General features: G+C 44.8%; 1 protein-coding gene across 4 annotated transcripts in view; it reads right to left on the reverse strand.

Annotated features, from left to right (window-relative positions):
* Positions 1-25,312, reverse strand: part of BDP1 (BDP1 general transcription factor IIIB subunit) — a 1,439,438-nt gene that overhangs the window by 722,898 nt on the left and 691,228 nt on the right. For all 4 annotated transcript variants that reach the window (XM_085632357.1, XM_085632359.1, XM_085632358.1 and 1 more), the window contains exons 23-24: positions 20,507-20,709; positions 6,556-6,790 (exon numbers count right to left, since the gene is read on the reverse strand). In XM_085632357.1, coding sequence (XP_085488483.1) covers positions 6,556-6,790; positions 20,507-20,709 — 438 coding nt within the window. The remainder of the gene's footprint in view (positions 1-6,555; positions 6,791-20,506; positions 20,710-25,312) is intronic.

The raw sequence follows: 25,312 nt of genomic DNA on the forward strand, positions 1-25,312 counted from the left end.
CTGCCACACACAGGACTAGGAAATTACAAATGAAAAGTTAAGGTCTCCAGTTGTGCACGGGGTGCCGTAGAGATCTGCGATTAGTCCTATCGTTTTTAATATATACTTGCGGCCCCTGTTCCCTCTAATTAAATCCTTTGGAGTCAGCCTGGTGAACTATGCTGACGATACGCAGCTGGCCTTCTCCTTAGAAGGGGATGACGCACTGTCTATGGATTTATTCCAGCAATGTATGCAGCAGACCACGGACTGGAAAGAACTCTCTACAGTTCAATAGTGGAAAAACGGAGGTGGTCTTCTGCTCGCCAACCAGGATACCTAAACATCTTCCCTCTGAGTTCAGACTTACTCCAGAGGAAGAACCTCTGATTCCGGTCAGCAAGGTACGCAATCTCGGCGTGATTATTGATGATGACCTCCAGATGGTATCCCAGGCCAATAAGACCGCTAACGTTTGCTTTGCCCTTCTACGTCTGCTACGCAGCATTCTACCCTTACTTCCTAGGGAGTCGCGAGCTACGATGGTACGCAGTACGGTGCTAAGCAGGCTGGACTATTGAAATTCCCTATATTTGGGGGCCCCGCAGTATATCTTCCAGGGATTGCAAAGGATCCAGTCAACTGCAGCCAAATTGGTTCTTGATAGGCGACGTAGCTCTTCGGCTACTGGAGCACTGAGGGACCTACATTGGCTACCTGTGAAGGAAAGGGTCTCCTTTAAGTCCTTGTGTCTGGTTTTTAGAGCAGTGCATGGACTGGGTCCAGTACCCATACAGGCAAAGTTTGCTCGTCATCAACCCATCAGGCAGCTCCGTTGCTCCACAGCTGGCTTACTGGTAGTCCCGAGATTGAAACGCTCCAGGGTGGGCGGAAGGGCTTTCAGCATAGTGGCTTCTGGCATGTGGAATAAACTCCCTCAGAATCTGAGGCAGTGCAATTCCCTACTCGAATTTCGCAAGGGGCTTAAAACCTGGCTGTATCCCAAAGTGTAAACCTGCGCCTTTCCCATGATTCTCCCACTATCCCCTTGGTATGTTTCTCCAGTCTAAAGCGCCAGGATGCCCGTAGGGTGACAGTTGCGCTATATAAGTTTCCCATCAATCAATCAATCAATTATGAAAGCTGTTACGACCGGCATTTCAGTTCTGACACATAACGTAGCGTATATAACAAATGTTGAACTCTGGTGGGTAATAGCCATAGTGGCAGTTTGAATATACATTTCTCATCCACAGGCTACCAACTTATGCTCATTCAGTCGCCAGTTAAAAATATAGCACAGCAAAAGTCTTTCTTCAGCGCCTTCTTTGATTAACTACTGCTGTGTAAGCTCGCCGATTACAGTCTCTCAAACATATGCAGACGGCACACAGCACACACCCAGAAGGTCCTCCACAGTGGGCAGGATGTTGAAAAACCAACCAAGCAGGAAACAACGAAGACACAAGCAGGGTATTCACTTGCGCCAGCCATCCCACTTGCTCCTGTTATTTCAGGAATGCAGGCGGCCGCAGACAACCAGACGGCAACCAGTGTTGCGCACGCACCACAGAGGAGCGGATGCGGGAATCGAAACCAGTGGTGCGCGCGCACCACGGAGGAGCGGGGGCGAGGGAGCCTGTCGTCTGTGCCGCACTGATGCGTGTAATAGACACCAATGGGAATGGGCGGAGCAAAGGCATGACATATGCCCGCCTTTTGCCCAATTGCTTGCCTCATTTTTGTAAATAAAAACACGCTAAAGCCAATGGCAGCCGGCAAAAGCCTGACCACACGCACGAGCGTGTGGTCAGCTTTCAGAACCCCGTACAAGAGGTCTCGCACTGCGCGAGCAGTGCTTTACAATGCAACGCTAGGCGCGAGACCTAAAAAGGTACAAATAGCAATCCATCCATGGTATGATACCGATATACTAAGTGAGAGACAACATTATAGTAAATAAAAGTTACGTCTCGGAAGGTATGAGGTGCAAGTAAATCGGTCTGAAGTATAGTTGATTGGGCAGTCCTGGCCTTAGCACTTTTCCTCTCATTACAAGAGAGGAAACTGGTAGATTGATTACTCTTACGAAATCAGGCTCACCTAAGGATCCCTGCCCCCCCGTGGTTATGCACCTTGCGGCAGACCTGATTGCCGGAGAGCTATGTGCTCTAATCAATCAGGTAATAGAGTCTGGCATTTATCCTATAAGCTGGAAGAGTGCAACCATCAGACCGCTATTAAAGAAGCCCTCATTGGACCCTCTTACACTGAAGAACTATCGCCCAATTGCCGCTCTGCCTTTTGCAGCCAAAATTATGGAAAGGGAGCTAAATAGATCCCTGACTGAATATCTTAGTGCCTATAACCTACTTGATTTGAGCCAACATGGTTTTCGGACACAGCATTCCACTGAGTCAGCCCTTCTGGTGGCAGCAGAGGAGATCCGCAGCATTGTGGACAAGGGAGGCAAGGCAGTCCTAGTGATGCTAGATTTATCAGCAGCCTTCGACACCGTAAATCATACGGTGTTGACTCAGAGGCTTCAGGAGGTCGGCATTCGGGGGACTGCACGGTCCCTTCTCTCTTCTTTTTTGGAAGGGAGGGAGCAAAATTTACTCTGGGACGGGCTACAGTCAGACAGTTTTCAGCTGCTGTGTGGTGTTCCACAGGGCTTAGCACTGTCACCCACGCTGTTCAATATCTATGTGACTCCCTGTACTGCTCGATCTTTCCGGTCTTATTGTGTTGAAGGGTGATTTAGGTGACTTCAGTCTCTTTCCATTCAAGTCTAAGGGTTAGAGTAGTGTATAGAGCCTATTTATTAGGCACTTCGACATGATCCTGTGTTCTTCCCCATAGATCAGGGTTTGCATATATATATCCTAGGGGATAGATTCGTTAGCATTAGGGGTAATCTGTTCTGTAGTGAGGGTATTTCATGGAGCCGTGCTGAATTCAGGCCTGGTAGGCCTTAAACGGGAGAGACTCCATCTTTCCTCCTGCTCTGGCAGCTCGGGATGTTTCTAGGTCATAGGCAGTGTTTTAGTTAGGAGGTGTTATTCGCTTGGAGAGAACCGGTTCAGGCCGGCCCTTATCGAAGGATTGTATTTTTCTTCATGCCGAAGACACTACATCAGGCCGGCCGGCTGGGAACGTGTCCTTGGCACGGGGAGGTACAAGAATTTGGTGGGCGGCAGGTTACGGGCTGGAATTTTCCATGAGGAAATGCACGTCTATATTAGTAAAAGTTTGAGGCAGATACTGGCACTTGCTTCTTGTCCATGGGCGGCACCTGGCCGTTAGTAGTAAAGCTGCTACTTATTCCAGGGAAGACAGATGACAAACTTGGAGGTGGAGAAAAAACCGAGAGATAGATATTCCAAAGAGAAGAGAGTAGCCGATGAGGAAGAGGTCCCAGTGACTCGGAGAGGGAGACGGGAGTAAACCCGTGATTGCGGAGGTGTGACTTCCAGGCGAAGCCGAGGCGCAGACGAGAAGGGAACCTAGATGACCATTGAGTGCAGGCTACATACGACCAAGGTGATGTCAACCCCTTACTATTAGAGTGTACAACTTAATCTTTCACTTTTCTTTGCAGGTTATGTATTATGTTCCGTGAGTGTGCATGTAATAACTAAATAAAGTATTCAGTTTGTAGTAAAGCAATATGCGCTACGTGTTCTTGTGTAAGAGGGTAACCTATTCTCCTAGTCAGCTGTGACTTAACATGAACAGATGTTAATCCTGATCAGGTAGGTGGTAACTGAATAAGGGAGAAAGGAGCCCTTCGAACTGGGGAACAAGTTGTGCTCAACTAGCTGTCTTTGTGTGATCTGATATATAGTAACACTGATGTCGTGGTAATTATAGGATGAACTCGTGCTAAGGCTGCCGTCTGGGCAGGAAGTCCTGGGTCCATTTGGGACCGCGAGGCTGTGACTGCCGTCTGGGCAGGAAGTCTGTGGCTGCCGTCTGGGCAGGAAGTCCTGGGTCCGTTTGGGACCGCGAGGCTGTGACTTGTCTAAGGCTGCCGTCTGGGCAGGAAGTCCTGGGTCCGTTTGGGACCGCGAGGCTGTGGCTGCCGTCTGGGCAGGAAGTCCTGGGTCCGTTTGGGACCGCGAGGCTGTGGCTGCCGTCTGGGCAGGAAGTCCTGGGTCCATTTGGGACCGCGAGGCTGTGGCTGCCGTCTGGGCAGGAAGTCCTGGGTCCATTTGGGACCGCGAGGCTGTGGCTGCCGTCTGGGCAGGAAGTCCTGGGTCCATTTGGGACCGCGAGGCTGTGGCTGCCGTCTGGGCAGGAAGTCCTGGGTCCATTTGGGACCGCGAGGCTGTGACTGCCGTCTGGGCAGGAGGTCTGTGGCTGCCGTCTGGGCAGGAAGTCCTGGGTCCGTTTGGGACCGCGAGGCTGTGACTTGTCTAAGGCTGCCGTCTGGGCAGGAAGTCCTGGGTCCGTTTGGGACCGCGAGGCTGTGGCTGCCGTCTGGGCAGGAAGTCCTGGGTCCGTTTGGGACCGCGAGGCTGTGGCTGCCGTCTGGGCAGGAAGTCCTGGGTACGTTTGGGACCGCGAGGCTGTGGCTGCCGTCTGGGCAGGAAGTCCTGGGTCCATTTGGGACCGCGAGGCTGTGGCTGCCATCTGGGCAGGAAGTCCTGGGTCCATTTGGGACCGCGAGGCTGTGGCTGCCGTCTGGGCAGGAAGTCCTGGGTCCATTTGGGACCGCGAGGCTGTGACTGCCGTCTGGGCAGGAGGTCTGTGGCTGCCGTCTGGGCAGGAAGTCCTGGGTCCATTTGGGACCGCGAGGCTGTGACTTGTAGGTCTTGGTATATATAGTAGGAATTCCCTGTCCTTAGGTGGTACATATATGTGGTTATTTAGGTGTAAATAGGCCCTAGGGAGGGGGTAACGTTCTGGTTTGGGTTAGAGAGGCTCTGCTGAGCGGGTTCTATCTGATCCGAAAACCCAAGCAGAACACTCCCTTGGCGAAGCTTATCAGGAAGCATGGGTTCCAGATAGTCTCCTACGCCGATGACTCTCCGCTCATAATTTCCGCGGTTAAACAATCTACTGACTTGGCCTTTAAATTCCATAGCTGCCTGTCGGAAATTATGAGTTGGATACAGGAAAGCTTCCTGAAGATTAATACTGAGAAAACCGAGATCATGGAGTTTGGTCATGGAAGTCCCCTGTGGAACAGATCTTGGTGGCCGGCAGGGGCTGGGGAGTGTCCCTGCTCCGTGCCCAAAGTGAGAAATTTGAGCGTGTTGTTTGACAATCAGCTGAATTTTTCAGCTCATGTCAACAGCCTTGCATCATCCTGCTCCTTCCTTATAAGGACGTTGCGTAAGATTTTTCCTTTCATCAGCGCTGAAATGCGTAAAGCGGTGGTAGTGGGACTGGTCTTATCCAGACTAGACTACTGCAACGCTTTACTGATAGGGATAAACAAGACGCAGTTAGGAAGGTTGCAGACTCTCCAAAACGCGGCGGCGAGGTTATTATTGGACGTCCCAAGAGATCAATCGATCTCAGGGGGAATTACTGCATTACATTGGCTCCCTGTCCATTTGCGCATAGATTTTAAAGCTATTTGCCTGGTACACAAAGCTGTCTTCGGAGGTGGTGCTAGGGACGTTCAGAAGCTGTTTATTCCTTATTCCGCCGGCCGTGTGCTAAGATCTAGCACTCAGAGCCTCATCAAGATTAACCAGATTAGGAAAGCTAGATGGGGCAGCAGAGCTTTTTCTGTCCGTGCCGCCGGACTCTGGAATAGGCTTCCCCATTCCTTAAAATCTATACATAACCATCAAACTTTCAGAAAAATGTTAAAAACACGGCTCTTTCAAGAGGCTTGCTTTTGAGGATTTCGGCCCCCTTTGTGTTGTATGAGCGCCAAGACGCTTCGGCATTCGCTGCGCTATATAAATACGTATCCTATCCTATCCTATCCTGTGACGTGGTGCATGGGTTGAGTTGGTTACTAAGAGAGGACTGTACAGTATCTCGTTTGTATGGCTGTGGTACTGTTGCACTTTAATTAGGTATTTCTCCTAATACAGACTCCCCCAATGCCGTTGACGATAACTGGTCTTTTATCACGCTATATTGGACAAGGATAGGCGGTGCTATTATGTTTAACCCAGTGACAGCAATAGAGCCCAACAGAAGCTGACAGGCTGCTAGCGGAAAAGGAAAATAACTGGGTCTGGCTTGGCTATCCTGTCAACTGACTGGGACTAATTGTTTTTAATAAGAACATTACACGAGAATAGGCGATGTTTTATATATTATTATGTACTGTTGCACTTTAATTAGGCACTTCCCCTAACAGAGACACCCCAATACTCAATGATGAATGGTCTTATCATGCGATATTGAACAAGGATAGATAATATTATCTGTTTCACTCAGTACCGATTTTATTTAGGCACCCCATTACCAAATTTGTGTTGTTTTAAATGTAACATTGTTACGGTTATAGTTAACAAACAGTAAAGAAATTGATCGATTGACTGAAATGAATAACAGATACAATGTACAAATAAACAACTAGCACCAGAAGACTTCAACACTACTCACATTTTGAAGGCAGTGCCTGCTGCCAGGAAGATCGTCCAATTGTTTCACAGTATCCTTTGCATTTTCAGCTTCAGCCCCCATGTCTCCACAACTATCTTGTGATATTGGCACATCCTTCCTTCCCACCGGCCTCACTATGTTGGGCTTTGGGCGCTGTAGTCTCCCCCTCCGTATTAGTGCTGGGTTCACAGTCTCAGTGTTCTTTTTTGCTTGCAAGTTGAGGTCTAAATAAGGACTAAAAATAAAAAGAAGCATGCTACTTGACTGTATGGATTTCCTTTTCCACAATCTACCTCCTACAATACCACATTTTAGTAGGTCATCAACTCCCATTATCCCCTCCACACTTCCAATTCCTTAGTACCACACACCCACTGTAGGTTTCTCCCACCATTTATGATCTCAAATGTTTTATCTCCACAAGCAGTAGAAGTGTCAAACTTAAATTCCCTCATGGCTGCTCTTGAATACATACTGAACTTCCTCTAGTAAAACCTTAAACTACTGCAATTCAGTCTAACCTGCTGGGTTTATCAACTCACCATGCTTGACACGTACAGTCCTGTAAATCACTGGCACAGCACTCACCTGATTTTCATTCACCTTTCAAAAGGCTTCTTCTCGGATTCTTTATAGTCTATGCCCACAGCCCAATCAGTAGGTGCCTTTAAACCACGTCCCAAGGCGAATTCAACTCATTCTTTGGCTTCTCTGACAACTCTTTAATGACGACCCATAGATAATCTTCTGCTTTCCATCCACCCCGATCTTTGACCAAGAATAAGGAATATATAACATCTGAATGGCTCTTTACACTTGCACAGAATTAATGAAAGAAAACGCATACACTTCTCAGTTCCACCTTTCCCTGCTCTACAACTCTGTCTACCCCGATCTCTATCAGTTGGAACACAGAGTCTCCCCTTTACCAAACCGATAAGCATTCAATTCAACTTTAGCATGCGGTCAACAAACTTTAATAAAATTCACAGCCACTGCTAATTGGGTAGCAGTGCGCTTTACAAATACAACCACATTTACATTTAACACCAATCTCAGACAGTCGGTTAATCAAAACTAAGTGCGAAACGGTGTCAAAAGCCACAGAGAGATGTAACAGAACCAGCATAGCCAGGGCACCAGCATCCAAGTAGAGCTGGATAGAATCTGTAACTTCCACCAGAGCGGTCTCGGTTTTATCTGCTGCTCTGAAAACCCAATAGAGAGGGGTCCAGGATCAGATGATCCTCCAGGGACTCCATGAGCTGTGGAACAAATGTTCTTTTTGCTCTAAAACGTCATACAGGACTTCGAAGAAGAAAAATTTGTTTACATGAAAGACCAGAGAACACTAGTAAGCATCAAGCAGTGGATGAGCAGGGTTACTGTAATTTTCATGAACTAGGGCAATGGAATGCTTGGCCAAAAGTGTTTCAGAACTCCTCTGAAGAGGAACAAAAAGGAAGATTTCAAAATAAGTGGCTCAAAGAAGAAACAAGTGCCCGTTTGGGGTAAAGGACAAATATGCCAGCCACCTGAATTGTTTTACAAACTCTGAGTGTCATAAAGGACAAGCTTCCATCGAATTTGAAACGCCTTTCAACAATGAGGAATTCAATGTCACCCACATCTGGCATATGAGGTACAGGATCATAGGCAACTTCTCTCTATTTGTGTTCCTAATAACTAGTGGCTCACACTCCAAGACAGGGTCACTGAAGAATCCTTCAAAAATGAGACAGACCACTAAAAAAAAAAAAAAAAAAAAAAACACACACACACTACCAAAGCATCTTTTAACAGGAGATCAGTGGCTCCTCAAAGCACCTATTATCCAGTGTGGATTGCACAATACCTCTGATGATCCCATTGTTGCTTGAACCTACTTAAAAAAAAAACAAGAGACAAGAGGCATTTGGCAAAACAGGAACAGTTAATTTAGTTAAACAGTGCGGCCGGGAGTACAGTCAAAGAGACAGGGTCTGAGGACTGTCTCAACTTCACAATCATTCTGGAGTAGGTTTTATACTATTCATTGAATTTAAAACATTTCCGGCAATCCTTTTTTGATAAGGAAATGTGAACAGCTGTCTGTGGAGTCATAAATAAATGCATCTGATACAAAATCCAGGTGTGCCTCAACCTTCCGTGGACACAATGCGGCCAGTGGGTAATGTGTCCAGATGTCCGGCATGGCGAGCACGTGGTCACTAAATGTAGTGTGTGTGCTGTGTTCTGATTAGCCATGTGTTCCTAACCTTATGTGGTATCTGACTTTAAGGTGTTTGGGAGAGCGCGTTCCCCTCCAGCCATGTGTACTTTATTGGGGCCAATCTCCCAGGACAACTGTGGTGTCGCTGCGCCGATGTAAGGGATTGATCTGGGATTTCTGGTTGGTGCATTTGTCTGCCAGCTATGTGCCAACCCCCCTGTGACCTGTCAATCAGTGACCTAAGGCCTGGGTCTCAGCACATGCCTGACTATATATTTCTGAGTATGAGTTGACGTAGAGCTCATAACGGGCGGATTTGTCAATAAAGATGCAATCTTGTTTGTGTACCTGAATATATAATTTCTTCATACTGACACTGTATAGTGAGTCATGGTAGAGGGCCAAAATTCTTAGTGTCCCATGTCTCTCTGGAACACGCAGCAGCCTGTATAGGAGGCACACAGAATTACTGAAGGTGTGGAAGAGGATCTCGGTGAGTGCCACGCTGGGCCAGTGCCAGCTGACATCCACTAGCAGCTTCAACAAGAAAGTAGGGAACACTGAAGCTATGAAGACGGTAACACTGCAGTTGCGAAGAGGGTATTTAGTAGTCATGCAAGTCCTTTGCTAGAACAATGGGTGCTGCAGACAGAAAATATGATGAATGGCATAGAATAGAAGTAAAACTGGATTTATTCTTGCTAGCTCATAACAATGAGTGAGAGACTGGATCTGTGGGAGTTCGAAGGGAGCTCTATCCACGAGAAATTATGTACATGCCAAGTAAGAGAACCTAATAAAGAAAGAAGACAATACCAAAATTCAGCATCTTCAAATAAAGAGGAAGCAACATAGCTTCTGCTTGCCATCAAAAGTATTTTCTTGCATGGCTTTCATTGTGTTCTCTAAAAGGAGACATGAGAACGAAGGTTGCCACTTTGCATGCACATAAAACAGCATAAACATTCCAAAACCACTAACTGGTGACGTTTATACATTTTTATTCTCTACATCACTTCAATCCAGACCACGTTTTAGACCTTTCACAAAGCTTACTTAATCTCTCCTAAATATCACAAATTCCTGGTGCAAACAACTTGCTACCAAAATGTCCCAAGACAGCAACAGCATTCAAAACATTAAGCTTCATGACAATGGTAACAACATTATCCATGCTACCCATGTTCTTTTAAAAAAGCCTCCAAACTGAATGCCCCACTCTTAAGGTCCTTTCTGGCACACCACACAAGGCAACTTAAAAACCAGCCCAAATCCTTTGAACCACTTCAGCTATTAGCCCATGCCCAGTACTAACCTTCCAATTGCCTATTGAGGCACTGTCACTTCACTTCCTATGTCCGTCCATATGCATTCCTTAAGAGGCCCACACCAGGCTCATTCCTAATCAAGAAAATATATATATATATCGATGATCACAATATGATGTTTCTATCACCACAGACATCAGAAATACTGACTTGTTTAAAATTTTTGTTCAACCAGAAGCACTGCCAAACATTCACTTTAAAATTGGAGCCAGGGGCGTGGCAAAGATGGAGGTGGTGTAGCAGTGACTCCTTGGGGCTCCGCTCACCACGGCCAAATAAAGCATACATTTGGACACCCCAGGACCCCCAAACCGGCTCAAACTAGCCCTGTACCTCAGCTAGTGCCCAGTGGAGTAAGGAAGAGTCCGCGATTGTGGTCTCCGAGAGGTTCCGGGTGATAGCATCGGCGCCTCTCCGCTGTCTGGAGGGGGTAGGAGCCCCGAGAAGTTTGCTGGCAGTCACTGTTTGTTAGAGTCAACAAACAACAGTTTAGAGGTCGAGGTACGAGGCGACCCTGGAGAGGATTATAACAATCGGTCTTTTTTAGGGCCAGGTCAAGGCCAAATAAGAGGCAGAAGAAGAAACCGACAAGCGCAAGTTCACTGGAATCAACCATCCCCGGTTGCTCCACAGGTGAATACCCGCAGCAGATCCAAACAGAACCAACCACAACCAGGGCAGAACCCAGAGGAGATTTGATAGTGAACTTAAGCAAGAAAATCCTCACAACAGATGAAGAAGCAGTACTCATCAAAGGTCTTGGATTTGTCGTAACATCGGATGGCGATGATTTCCAAGTACAATGTGAACTTGCCAAATTTTTTCACAAAATTCGTTTACACCATTTCTTCAAAGATAAAGACAAGACACTACCATTGATTGACACTACCAACACGGGTTTGAGGATACGTTCTACATTTAATCCTCCTGTACAGAATGTTCCATCACAAGTACTTACTTTCGAGAGAAAAGTACAAGAAGAAATCACAACTCTTTGTACTAACAAGAAAAAGAGTTACAGCAATCTACCAAAGCAAGAGTTAGTTGCACTTCGCACTCTGACTGAAGATAGAGAAATCATCATTAAGCCTGCGGACAAAGGCGGAGCAACAGTAATAATGGACACCCAGGCCTATCGAGAAGAGTGCCTCAGACAATTGGACGACAACAGATTCTATCAACGATTGAGAGAAGATCCATCAGAAACAATTGGTAAAACCATCATTGGGTTAGTGGAAGAAGCACTAAATGAAGGTTGGATAACCCCACAAGAAAGTGCTTTTCTTCGGACAACCCACCCGGTAATGCCGTATTTTTACACATACCTAAAATTCACAAAACCCAAAGACCTCCTCCGGGCAGACCAATAATATCAGGGATCGGTTCTATGCTAGAGCCTTTATCTACTTTTGTAGATTTTTTTCTGAGACCGCTAGTGAGAAAGATGCCGACTTATCTTCAAGACACCAAAGATGTACTCCGTCTTCTCCCTACAATGGATTCTGATTCAGAACAAGATCTACTTGTTTCTTTTGATGTTGAATCATTGTATACATCGATTCCACAAGATGAAACATTGGATACTATTGCCTCCATTTTGAGCGATGCCAATCTAGATTCCATCACTCCGGTCCATTTTATCATGACCCTAGCACAACTAGCCATGAAAGAAAATTTCTTTATGTTTGAAGACAAGATCTACTTGCAAATCTCAGGTACAAGCAAGGGAAGTGTTTTTGCGCCGAGCCTGGCGAACCTCTACGTTCACAGATTTGAACAAGAACTTATCTTCAATGAGGACAATCCCTTCCATGAGTCAATTAGACTATGGAAAAGGTACATTGACAATATTTTGGTTATATGGCGGGGCAATTTAGAATCAGTTGTACTTTTTCAAGAATGGCTCAATACACGCAACGCTTTTTTGAGGTTTACCTTGGAAGCACACAAAACCAGGATAGCTTTCCTGGATCTATATATTTTTGTAACCGCAAATGGTCTAGCAAGTGAACTCTACCGTAAACCTATGGCCCGTAACTCTTTGCTCAGATACGATAGCCAACATCCTAAAGCCCTACGAGATAATTTACCATTCGGCCAGTTCCTACGTCTGAGACGTAATTGTTCAACTCGGGATCTATACAAGCAACATGCGAATGACCTGTCTAATCAACTATCTAACTAACTATGAAACTATATCCTAAGAAACTGATAAAGAATGCATACAAACGCGCCACGAATAGTCATAGAGATGCGTTGCTAGAACCCAAAAGTGAAAAACCTACACAAGGGCGTCTTACATTTGTCAACACCTTCAGTACACTCACGAATGGTATTCAGAAAAGCATTCGAAAGAACTGGCGCATCTTGAGTACCTGTAACCAGAAAATCCCAATGCCCCTTTTTGCCTTTAAAAGGGGTCCTAATCTCCGTGACAAATTGGTAAACACACGCTCAAGAGAGCAAGAACCAAGAACACAGAGTACCCTTTGGGATTTACCAGCAGTCCAGGGCCATTATCCTTGTGGGACATGTGCGATTTGCCCGCAAACGAAGCAATCCAAAACGATCGACATAGGTACTACTAGGCCATGGATACAAAAGTCTTTCTCCAATTGTAATAGTGACAATTTAATCTACCTACTACAATGCCCATGCCAAAGTCAATATGTAGGCATGACGACTCGCAAAGTCAAATTAAGGATTCTAGAACATAAAAGCACCTTTAGATGTAGAAAGACTAATACCAGACTGACACGACACTTTGTCGAAAAAAAACATCAAGCGGATGATTTTACGTGGACGGTCTTAGAGAAGCCATATATACCGTCCCATATCACTGACAAAACTAAATTCCTTTTCAATAAAGAACAACGATGGGTGTTTAGATTGCAGAGTGATAAAAAGGGTCTTAATGACTCGATCCCATGGACCGCTCTACAATAGTCCGCATAAGGGCACAGTTTAGACAGTGTCACAGCTCCCGTTCTGCCACTCTTGAAAAGGGTCTTTACCAACACAAGGTGTAGACATCTGAGGTATCATTCTGATCATGAATGTCTATCTAGGTAATTATCTTTGAAGGTTTAATTCTCTTTCTAGATTCACTAATACCATTTATCTCACCTAATCTCACCTTTCTGACGTGCCAATAACTATGCACGTTTGCTCATTGTTGAGATGGATAAAGCTTTCTTATTAGACGGAAGCTATGTCAAAGAAACTACCATTTCTTGTTTCCAATACGCCAATTGGTAGTTCTGATACTTCAATTTGATTGGCGCCCCCCTCTTTTTGATGTGTCAACAACTTTACACGCTGGTTCAATGTCGATATCGATAAAGCTTTCTCACTATCGGAAGCTATGCCAAAGAAACTACCACTTCCTGTTTCTAATACGTCATTTGGTAGTTCTAATATCGTCATCTGATTGGCGCTGCAAATCACGCAGTAAGCGCGTTATAAAAACGTCACTAGCCGGAGCCTCGGTACCTCCCACAAACCCAGGAGAGTCCGAGGCACCGACGGATAGGTGAGTGACAAGACTTTGTTCAAATGGGTGTTCATACTATTCCATTTTTCAGAGGCAGTGTATCAGCAAACTAACGCTGCACTTCTCCGTAGCGACTCAGCTACGTGTTAGCTGTCGGGTGTTCAGCGTATTTTTAGAGATAGCCCACAGAACATGCGGTTGTTGTATATAAAGAACATTGCACGTCGCCAAAAAAAACTCCATTGGAAGTTAAAACAGTAACTTTTGAGCGTAAATCATGCTAACGCTTTTTCACTGCCGATATCTTTTTTCTGATTGAGCCTATTCTATCAGGTTTGAGGCTCTCTTGGTTTCTATTAGTAGGAAACAAATAGCAGTTGCCATTTCCATTAGATAAAGTAACATAATTCGTGGGGCGATAACATTAGAGACATTAGGAACATCTAACAGACACTATATGGTCCATATAATAGAGCTAGAAGAAGAAAATAATATTTTAGAAGTATCTTGAGAAATACAACTATATTTTTTAAGCTATCATTGATCCGCCGGTTTGTATATCCATTTTCCTTCAGAGCGGGGTCTCCTAAAGCCTGAGTTAGTGACCGGGTGAGGTGAGGCCTGAATCTCACATGATGCAGGTGAGTGCACTGTTTCTCATTAACTGTATGACAGTGCGGTATCTCAACATGTGATAATTAGAATTGAATTAAATCGCAAATTTGAGATGCTTAGGGTCTTAAGGAACAAACGAAACCAATACTCAGAGTACGAAGAAGACTTTTTTTAAATGTATTTGTTTATTACAGGAGTGAATATTGCCCTGCTCATTCAGAGATCTCATCACTCAAGGTTGTACTTTTTGACAACTCTTATTCACACGATAATTATTTTTGTCACTTTCACCACGTTTGCAGTAGCTGGTAAATTTTTTAGGTCCTGAAGAAAGCCGGGAAATGCTTATACATGTTTTTATCAGGATTGGCAGTGAGATGGTGATTAAAGGCTGTTTCTCTCTCTTCCAACTCCTTTTTTAATCTTCACTTGTACGCACTGCACTCACATTTCCATCACACAAGAGACGACTTACTTTTGCTGTATTAATCATGACCACTTTGGTTAGTCTCTGTCTTTGAAAGTTTCTTCTCTGACTTTTTTCGTATTATCTAGTTGCAATATTTTGCTACATGTTTTCCCTCAAGGCTTTGAGGAGTAGTAGCAAGATTGAAGGATAACCAAATGATGACACTGGCCTCTCTTGGCAGTTGATGGAAATCCTGTCAACATTTTTGTGAATTTATTTCCTTTCTACTTTCTCTTCCTCACTTGTAGTATTTACTCACTAGTGACTGTTATTGGAAGGATAGTTTATTTTGGTGCTAGGAGACAGGTTGTTTGTTCCTTATGTTCTTTCCTTTTTTAGACCACCAGTTTCCTCTGTATTTTTCTTAAATTGTATTGGGGATTGGAACTGTATGCTGGTCGTTAAACTTTTCCCTTCGACCCTATTTCTCCTTACATGGAGGTGTTTTTGATGCTAGATACGTTCCCAAACACTCCAACGCCATATAGTAGAGATAGAAACCGCACAAGGTAACACAGTACAAGGGGATGACCTAAAAGACCTTGAATTTGAAAACTTCTACACAGCGCTTTACAAGACAGACCCCTCCGATGAAGCAGCAGCAGCGGCATATGTTGCTTAGGTGCAGGTCGCTTCTCTCCCGATTACAGATGCAGACAAACTAGATGAGGACATGAAGCCAGACTAGGTGCTGAAGGCGATTCAAGGACTGGCATCAGGCAAGGCCCCAGGGGAAGATGGGTTTTCCACAGACTTTTATAAGATCCTGGCCCCAAGCTTAATCCCGATATTTACGCAACTCTTTAATTTGTTCAGTACTGAAGAAACAATACCCACCTCCATGCGCATGGCCACGGTGGTGGTCTTGCCAAAGTCAGGAAAGGACTCGGAGAAATACACATCATACCGCCCCATCTCGCTGCTGAATTTAGATCTCAAAATCTTCACCAGGATACTGGCAGCTCGCTTTGCACCACACATGCAGGGACTGGTGGACCCCGACCAGTCAGGATTTCTACCCGAAAGAGGTTGTAGCGACGGCTCCAGATAACTATGCCACCGTATCGACAAGACCCAACGTTCTCAGAAGCCGACCTTGCTCCGGTCGGTAGATGCAGAGAAAGCTTTCAACTGGGTCCAATGGCGCTATCTGCGCTTGGTCTTGGCAAGATTTGGCCTTGGACCGCAGTTCCTGCGGTGGGTCAATAGCACATATAAGGCACCTGAGGCAAGAATTAATGTGAATGGGATTAGGTCTCAACCCTTTAAAATCAGGAGAGGCACCCGACAGTGTTGTCTTCTATCACCCCTCCTATTTGCTCTGTATATAGAGCCTTTCGCAGAGCGTATCCGACAGCACGCCACAATCACTGGAATCTATATGGGGGATAGGATACATAAGATTTCCCTCTATGCAGATGATGAGGTGCTCTTTGTCACTCAACCAGACACCTCCATACCCCCACTCATGCAAGAATTTACTGATTTGGCCTGGGTCTCAAACTTTAAAATTAACATCCACAAAACACAAGCTCTCAGCCTCACTATACCTGATGCTGATATAGAGCGATTAAAAGCGGACTTTCCTGATGGGTTGGCTGACTCGAGTGTCCCTTATTTGGGCCTCCAAATATTCTCTACGCTTGATCACATGGTACGCGAGAACTATGACACCCTACTGACCAACACCCGGGCCGCTCTCCAACATTGAAGACCACTCACACTGTCTTGGCTGGGTAGGCCAGCTGCCGTCAAGATGACTATATTGCCCCATATACTGTATGTAATGCAAACTCTCCAGCTGCAGCTCTCGCCCCCAGGCACTCTCCAAACTGCAGCATCTCTTAGTGGATTTTGTCTGGGGTGGGAAAAAAGCCATCATGGCACGCCAACAAACCTATTTTAAACAAACGGATGGGGGCCTGGGATTTCCCCACCTAGAGCTTTACTATCAAGCAGCCCAATTACGATATATGGTTGAATGGTACAGGCTAATGTCCGAAAAGCATTGGTACTTTATTGATTGGGCACTAGCGGGCATACACATGTGGAAAGCTCCATGGCTACCCAGGCGCTACGGCCCATACATTTCCCAGTATTGAGAGCCACGATGACTGCATGGGACAGGGTTCAGGTGGCACAAGGTCTATCTACTCCCACATCCCCATTGACCCCTTTCATAGGGCACCTGGAGTTTCCGCCAGCGCGACACGGACAAAGCTACCTCACATGGCAGGAAGCCAATTGCAAGAGGGTGGGAGAGCTCTTTGATGAGAACAGGATAATAGATTTCCCGCGGCTGTCAGCGGGATACCGTCTCCCTAAAACAACATATTGGCAATACCCTGCCCTAAGACACTGGGTGACACAACCGAATGTTAGTATACACGCAGGGAGCCACTTAATGAAATTTGAGAAATGGCTGCTAACTAGAACTTTGGACAAACGTTTATTATCAGATATATTTGCCTTTTTAATTACACCCACACAGCGAAGTAAGACACCAGCGCAGCGCAGGTGGGAGACAGATTGTGTGTGGGAATTCTCCCCAAAAGAATGGCAAGACATCGTACATAGAGCTAGGGCCTCCTCCTGTAGCACAGCAGGCAAGGAGATGTCAGGGTGGGGCGTTGGAAACCAGGGTTAGACGCTCATTTCTGGCGCCCATTCGCTGTGGGAATGCCCCAAGATACAGCCCTTTTGGGAACCATACTATCTGACATAAACACTACATACAACACCGACCTGCCACGAATTCCAAGTTACATATTACTAGGCCTTCCGAAATCCTTAACATATCCACTTAGATCATGCCAGAGACGAGCTATTATGCTGGCTTTTGGGGCGGCCAAACAAGTGCTACTAGCCTGGTGGGGTAAAGAGGGCGTCCCAACCAGGTTAGATTGGCTACATAAGTTATGGGAGGTGGTAGGAATGGAAAAGATAACAGCCAGCATATCACACAGACTCCCCTGCTGTGACAAAACCTGGAAATCCATATTGGAGTTCTTATCCACTAAATTTAACAAACTTACATGCCCCATGTACCTACATATGCTCGGACTTTCCAGAGATCCCTCCCAGGATTCGAAGATTAACCTGCAGCAGGAGCGCAAGCCACAAGAAGATGCCCACTAGAGACACAAGATAATAGTCAGTGCTGGTCTCCTCACTCCCATCTACTCTCTTTCTTCCTCTTTCTTTCCTAGTCAATCTCCTCCCTTTACTTATCTATGCTATGATGTTTTCCCACCAGCCTGTAGGTCGTAGGTGGGGATTTTTGTTATGAAAATACAATAAAAAGATGTAAACCATAAAACTGGAGCCAGCATGCTAGTGTGGCCAAACAAGGCTATAACATATCTGGACTTGCTTTTGTTTATGCACAGAGGGGTCATGTCCCATCAGTTAGGGTTGAACTATCACAACTGGGGCAAGGACAGACTGATCAGCATATCACTGGTTCTTGTCTGTGAAAGTACAGTGAACAAAAACATAATGATCTGGAAAGCACCTGAGAGTAGAGCCTGAGTTTAAGCCAAACATTCTATCCATCACCAACAAAAGTAGTTCTGGGTATGACGGAGACATGAGTCCACAAAGCCTCCATTAGACCTTAACTCTTCGAAGCAAAGCATTCTGTGCTAAATTAGAGACTAAGGATGACGATGTTGTGTTGCACTCATTTGACTCACTTTCCTATGAAATCATAAAGGGCCCTAGGATTACTTCCTTTAATATCTCCTGGTAAAAAAAAGTGTTTCACCAACCCAGCCTACCTTCATCGGTGCAATTATCAACCATCCTCCTAAGAAATCACTTTGCACTTTCTGCTCGTACTTGCTAAACTTGTCCAATACTTGCTCTTTCTACTTTCCAGAGTCTACCTACTAGGTGATTTCACCATTTGGGTAGATGACCTGTTGAGCAATTATCTCGAAAAAAATGTGGGGAATATGTCGAAAGTGTTTTCTCAAATGGCGGACAGGCCACAACTAATCTGATTTTCCCTTTAATTCCCATCCTTCGTACATCCAGCATGCTACTTCTGTGATCAGAGGACCAATATCTCATTGAATTAAATGTTTTTAGAGTGCAAACCAGCCTACCCAAACCACCTAAAAATCTCGTTGACTTTCGCTCTATAGAAGACCTTACACAACACCAACCACCAAACGAATCACCAGCCTAACTTTATCCTTCAACGGTGCAATTATCTACTATTCCCTTAAGAAATGATGCTCCACATTCTGTTTCAAATTGCTCAATTTTCTATAATACTCGTTCTTCAAGTTACCAGAGCCTTCCTATTAGGTGGTTTCAACATTAGTATAGATGACCTCTTGAGCAATTATGCCCAAAAAATAGTGTTTGATATGGATAATCTCCCCCAACCTGCGGGCTAAAAGACAGCTATATCTGATTTTCTCTTTAATTTCCACCCTTCATGTTTCAACTATGCTAATCATGGGATTGTCTGACCAATATGCCAGTGAATTCAACATCGTAGGAATGCAAAACAGCCTACTCAAACCATCTGCAAAGTCAATGTATTGTATTCTATTGAAGAACCTCAACAACATAAACCTAGCCCTTTTCATGAACTCCTTTGCAGCCTATGTGCTGCTATGATACAACTGTGAATTTATGATCCAGGACACCATAGAAAAAGAATCACCACTGAACAAGATCCGGCTAAACTACTAACACTTTGTAACCCCAAAATAAATCCTCTGAAAACAAGAAGAGCGGAGAGGATGTGGCCTAATGGCTAGAGCTGTCGACCTTGAAACTGGGTAACTGGGTTTGAGTCTCAGCAGGGACGCTCAACATCCTATAATCCTGGGCAAATCCCTTAATCTCCCCGTTCCTAAAATGAACTTGTCCATCTGTATTGGATCTGGTGCTCATGTAAAGCGCTCTGACACCTTAGGGTCGAGTTTGTGCTATGTAAAATAAAAAAGTAGAGCTCTGATAACATTTGCCAACTGAGAAACGATGGCAGGGAAATAGAAAGATGCTGACAAGTTCTAATTTTCATTACACTGGGTTCTTTGCTGCATCTTCTGTAGAGAATTCAAACGTGCCTTGCCCAGAACAGAAAAAGCCAACTAGCAGTCCAGAATATCATCAGCTGTAAACTCATTTAAAAATATGTGCATTATCTACCACAAAATAATATAAAAGATTCAACATTTATTTCTGAGGGGCTCTTCGTGATAGAGCCATATCTTTTTTAATTTTTGTAATCAAAACTTAATGGTCCTCATTATTTCAATATCAGATCTACCAGGATACAAACCTGTGACCCCAAGGTGAAGCAAAGGTCCCACTAGTGGATGCTTTAGTCCAATGATCCTCTAGACTCTGCTTCTTGCCAACATAGCCAGCTGCCATCGCATCACCTTCCCGGAAAATAGGTTATTATTTAATGTCCTACAATATCCTTCTCATCAACAAAACTAGGACTAATCAACCCAATATTCCTAGCTCCATTTGCCAGTCAGCTTCAAACTGACTGTTCCTCACATGCCTGCACTTTTCTTTAAGCTGAATCCTACATTGTTTTTGCACTGAAGAAGAAATTTGGATCACTTGCTGCTCAGGCTCCGGTCCACAGTTTCAAAACATTGTGCCGTTTTAATTCTGAACACACCACACATTGGAAGATATTTGCACCTTACAGCATCTTGCAACAAATAGGTAATATTATCCAAAAATGTTATTAAAATACAGTTGAATTTCAAAAGCTATCTGCAATTGTCCTAAAGCGGTTTAATATTTTACTGACATTTGGGAAGTTATCAAGCACTAAATATTGTTTTAGAACTCACCTTTCATGTACTCCCACAGTCTTCTCTGTAACTTCAGTTCCTGCTCCATTTTCTTTTTCATTCCTGCACTCTGTCAGGTCAGGGAGAAGCACTTGTTCTAGCAAGCTGCTCTGTTGTACCAAGTAAGGAGGTTCTGCCTCTTCATGAGTTTTGTATAGTAGAGGCTTGGAGGAAGACATTTGTTCATCTTGACTGCTTAGTGTCTGCATTGAAAAAATATTTTTTATATTCTTCAAAACAAGAATGTGCATTAAGATAGTTACGTTCATACATAAGAATTAACATGACAAACTATTACAATATAATTAAGGAAGTGTCTTCATAAGACTTCAGTGGAGGGCATCCTTAAAATGAATGACTGATTTTCTTTTTAATCAGCATAATATACAGAAAACTAACCAAAGATCACTAATGCAGTAATTACATGAGTTAAAAGAAGCACAGTTTTGTTTAGCTGGTGTCTGCACATACCTAAAGAAATAAGCAACACTATTTTCACAGAAGAATCGTTCACAACTTTTCAGGTGGAAAGTGGCCAATTTGAAGAAACATGAAAATAGAGCTTTCTGGATGCCCGTTATTTCTACGATCTTCAATTCACATCCATGTCAAATGAAGACAAAAGTTTACTGTACAACGTGAAGCTAGCCCTGGCAACTCTTCATATATCTGTATTTCTTACCTTCAATATACTGATAAATGTCAGAATAAATGTTTTAAAACCTGGCCATCTTGAAAACAAATATAGCATCTTCGAGATCTGTTTTTTAAATTATGTGACTTGCCTTATTTCAAAAGGTAGTACGTGCAACTGACACAAAATAATTAATTTAGTATGGTACTTCCTAAGAACAATTGTGCAAAGGCAACCAGGCTTACAATTCCTGCTAACTCCTTATTGCGTTAAATGCAAGCCAACAATAATGCATGAGTAGATAGTCATTATCTAAGGATTTTCTTTTTTTATGATGGTGTTTGCAATGAAATGCCTGGGACACCAAACGGGATGCAAGGCATCTAGGATCCCGGGGGTACGTTGGAATGCCAGGTCAGCGTTCTAGTGGCTGACCGTCATGGCGGCAGAGACCCAGGTAAAGGAGACAAGCAAGAGGTTCATAGAGCAGGAGAGTGGCATACCGAGAAACAGGCAGTCGAAGAAAGGGGCAGGAGGCTCAGAGGGAACACTGCAGGACCAGGTGGACGGAGGAAGAAGTATTCAAAAGTGGATACCCTCTCAAGGGGTATGCCATTCAGGCAGAGATTAGGGCGTGTGAAATTTACCTGATTAAAGACCATTAATTTGGTCTTCATGATGTTAATTACTAGCCCTCTAGTGTTGCATAAAGAGTCGAAGCTGTTGAGGATGTTTTGAATACCCACTGGTAATTTTGAGAGAAGATTGTGTCCTCATCGAACATCAATGCTGGCACTTTGTTTGTAGCAATCTAGGGGGTGTCATTGTACTTTACCCTATTCTGTGAATATATCAGGACATTAATATATAGACAGAATAAAGTGGAGGCCAGCACACATCCTCGCCTGACACCTCTGTAACAGTGAATGGCGCAGTAATCTCCCCATGTTTCCCATATCTAACTTGGGCAACATTTTCCTTGTGAAGTCAACTGATCATATGAGAAAGAAACGGGGGGACCCCCAATATCAGTTTATACAGACCACCACTTGTCTCTAGGTACTAGGTGGAATGCTGTCTTGAGCTAACAAATATTAAATAAAGGCTGTCATCTTCTAAAGTAACAGTTTTCCAATGTAGGAATTGCAACCTGAAAATGTGGTCTATTGTAGAGATGCTTAGTCTAAATCCTGCTTGGAAAGGGCTAAGGATGGTGTGTTCCTCTATCCAGCCCTGTAAGCGTACCAAAAGTACCCGGGCAAAAACGTTCTGCATCACAACGATTAAACTAATTGGTCTGCAGTTGCTTGGTAGCAGAGGAGAGCCCTTCTTGTGAACTGGGACAATTTCTGCTCCGGCCAAAGTTTTAGCATTCGACATTCTCTCCATCACAGCATTAAATATTGCCCACATGTATGGCCTCCAAATTGTCGGTTCTGAGATAAAGAGGTCCTTGGGAATTTTGTCCATTACAGGTGCTTTGGCAAGGTTATCACTGGGTACTCCTTGGCTTCAACCGGGAGTAGGTCCCTAGTTGGATAGCCTACAACTTTGCCTCAGATGTGGAATACAGGGCCTGATAGCGCTCGTTCCATGCTTTGGACACGACGTTAGGTTCGAATGCTGCTTTACCTTCACTGCAACCTGCATTAACTATGCTTCCAGAAGGCTTTGAGGTCTTTGGACATCCAGACGCCAAAAAGGGAATCCCATTTTTCCTGCTTCAAAGATTATTTTGCTAGGGCGTTGGCCTCTCTATAAATATTCAGCTGGAATTTGATGGCTGGCCTATCCTTGGATTTCAATGTTTCAAGCAAGGCCCATTTTGCTTTGCGGCACCGCCGATTGAACCAGGAGTGCTGGAGCTTCCTTTGGCCTCTGTTCTGCACTTCTGGATAAAATAGACCCATTAGTTTATCAGTGAGTGCAGTGTGTATCTCAGCTATCCCTGTTAGTGAAGCAATTGTACCTTCCTCCGTGATGACTTTATTCAAGTCCAGTAAAGAGCAACCCATTGCCTCATATGGGCATATGGGGCAGCTATTAGATCAGGGGATACCGGCCAAAGTATTCTTCTCCTGCTGGTCATTAGTCTTGGCATATCATAAAGCGGTGCACTTGCTAGTGGTCCAGCACACACTTTGGGTAGAGAAAGGTCCAGAGTCAGGGCATTGTGGTCACTGTTATGCCTAGGCAAAACAGCAAAATCTACGACCACTGGCCACATCCTGGTCTCTACCAGGATATAGTCAATTAATGGAGAATGTCATTCCCGAATGAACGTATGCATCCTCTGAGTGTCATACTTTATACGCCCATTGCAAGCCTTTACTAAATGGTTCAAAGTGAGGGAATTGATCTAGAGGGCCAGTGGAGACAAGTTTTGATAGTGGGTGTGCTCAGCTCTGGAATAGCCCATAGCCTATCTTCTAGGCAGACTGCGTCACCAAAATTAACATCTAGGGGTTCGAATTTGCAATTGAAGTTGCACCCTATGACCAGATAGACTTCGTCCGTAACAGGGGATAGAAAAGAGGCCAACTGTTCCACAACCAGGGATTCATGGCCAACTCTTGTAGGTCTCGAATAGACATTAACCAGTGCCACTGCGACCTTAAGGGCAAAGGTAAGTAGGACACACAAAAAATCATTTGATGGAAACTCCACCCTCTTGCCCGTACAACCCAAGTGGGTGACTAAGCATCTGGTGAGCTCACTAGATGGTCTGCCCCTCCACCTAGTAGCGGTGGCCCTTGAGAAAGCCGGAAAACCCACCCGCCGTGCATCCTCCCTGCGCCATGTTTCCTGGAAAAAGTATAGATCAAACTGGTCTACACAGAACCCCCAATCAGTGGAGTCCAGTTTGTTCTTTAGGCCAGCAACATTCCAGGATACCACCTTCAAAGATGTTTGCACTTCCCGGGTACCCGGAATTGCTGTTTTGGGGGCATTGCTTTGGGGTAATATCTCCCTTTGTGGCACTGGCGCTCTCTGGCAGCCTACTCCTAGTGCCCGGAAAGTCAGTCCCAGAGCTTGGTCCATCTTTACTCTTGAGCCTATTGCCCAAATCGGGCTCCACTAAGGTTGAAGCGTGTTGCAGAATTCACAACCCTGTATAGGTCAGGAGCTAGTTCATTAGCCCTTCACCCCTATCCATGTTTGTATGGGCCTTGGAGAGTTCACCCTGTGGCTCTGCTCCTCCTATCCAAAGACACTAGACACACTGTGCGTTATGCAGCTCTGGATCCTGTCTTGTCACCCCATTGTGCCCCCCTCAGATACTTTAGCTAGGTCGGGAGAGTGGTGGTCAAGAAGTCAATCCACCCCCTCTAGAGCCCCGTATCTATTTGTAACTGAATTGAAGGTATCTGATGTGGATGTCTACCCTGCCAATAAAATGAATTCTGGGTGGCCTGTGTGCTGCTATTTTGTTCCCTATGTGGTGGCTTATAGATAAAGCCGAGTTGCAGGAGCTCGATCACTGTACCTAGGACCTGTTCAAGAAGATCATCTAGCAAAAGTCATAAGGATCTCTTCGGCTCTATCGTATGCCTATATCTCACTAGCCAATACAGGCATTTATTGGTTAGCTCATTCTGGTTAGCTCTCTGGCTATTTTGTTAGCTAGGGAACCCCCGCAAGGCCCACAATATATGTACATGAGGCAGGTGGCAGATTGATAGTGGGGAAAATCGTTGTGTCAGCACGTCCAGGTTCAGTTCCCTCCCCTATATCCTCTGCCAGACTCCTAGACAAGCAGATACTAGAGTATACTCCATTGGAATGAATCGCCTCTCCTGCCATACCCCCACAGTCATTAGCACTGTTGCGGCCTCCCTGGGCACACAAATTAGAAGTCCACAATGGTTTGGCAAAATGAGGGGAAGCAGTCTGACAAATAGCATCTGTTCCGTTTGTGATGCCCCCAGTGGTCATGTTATGAATCTTGCTGTGGATCCTTTCACAGAATTCGGTTACTCTGTCCAAGCGAGGACAGGGGGAAAAGTTCTTCCCTTAGGGTGAGTTTAACCTTCTGACATATGTCTGTTGGTAGGTTAGCAGCCCATGTAGGATATATATATTGCCCTTTCGTGCTCTTTCAGTGCTGCTAGACTCCACTTCATCTAGATTACAATGAAGATTAGCGGGGGATTCGCCAGCCAGTTTCCTAC

The sequence above is a fragment of the Triturus cristatus genome, chromosome 2_1, assembly GCF_964204655.1.
Source record: "Triturus cristatus chromosome 2_1, aTriCri1.1, whole genome shotgun sequence".
Classification (NCBI taxonomy): Eukaryota; Metazoa; Chordata; class Amphibia; order Caudata; family Salamandridae; genus Triturus; species Triturus cristatus.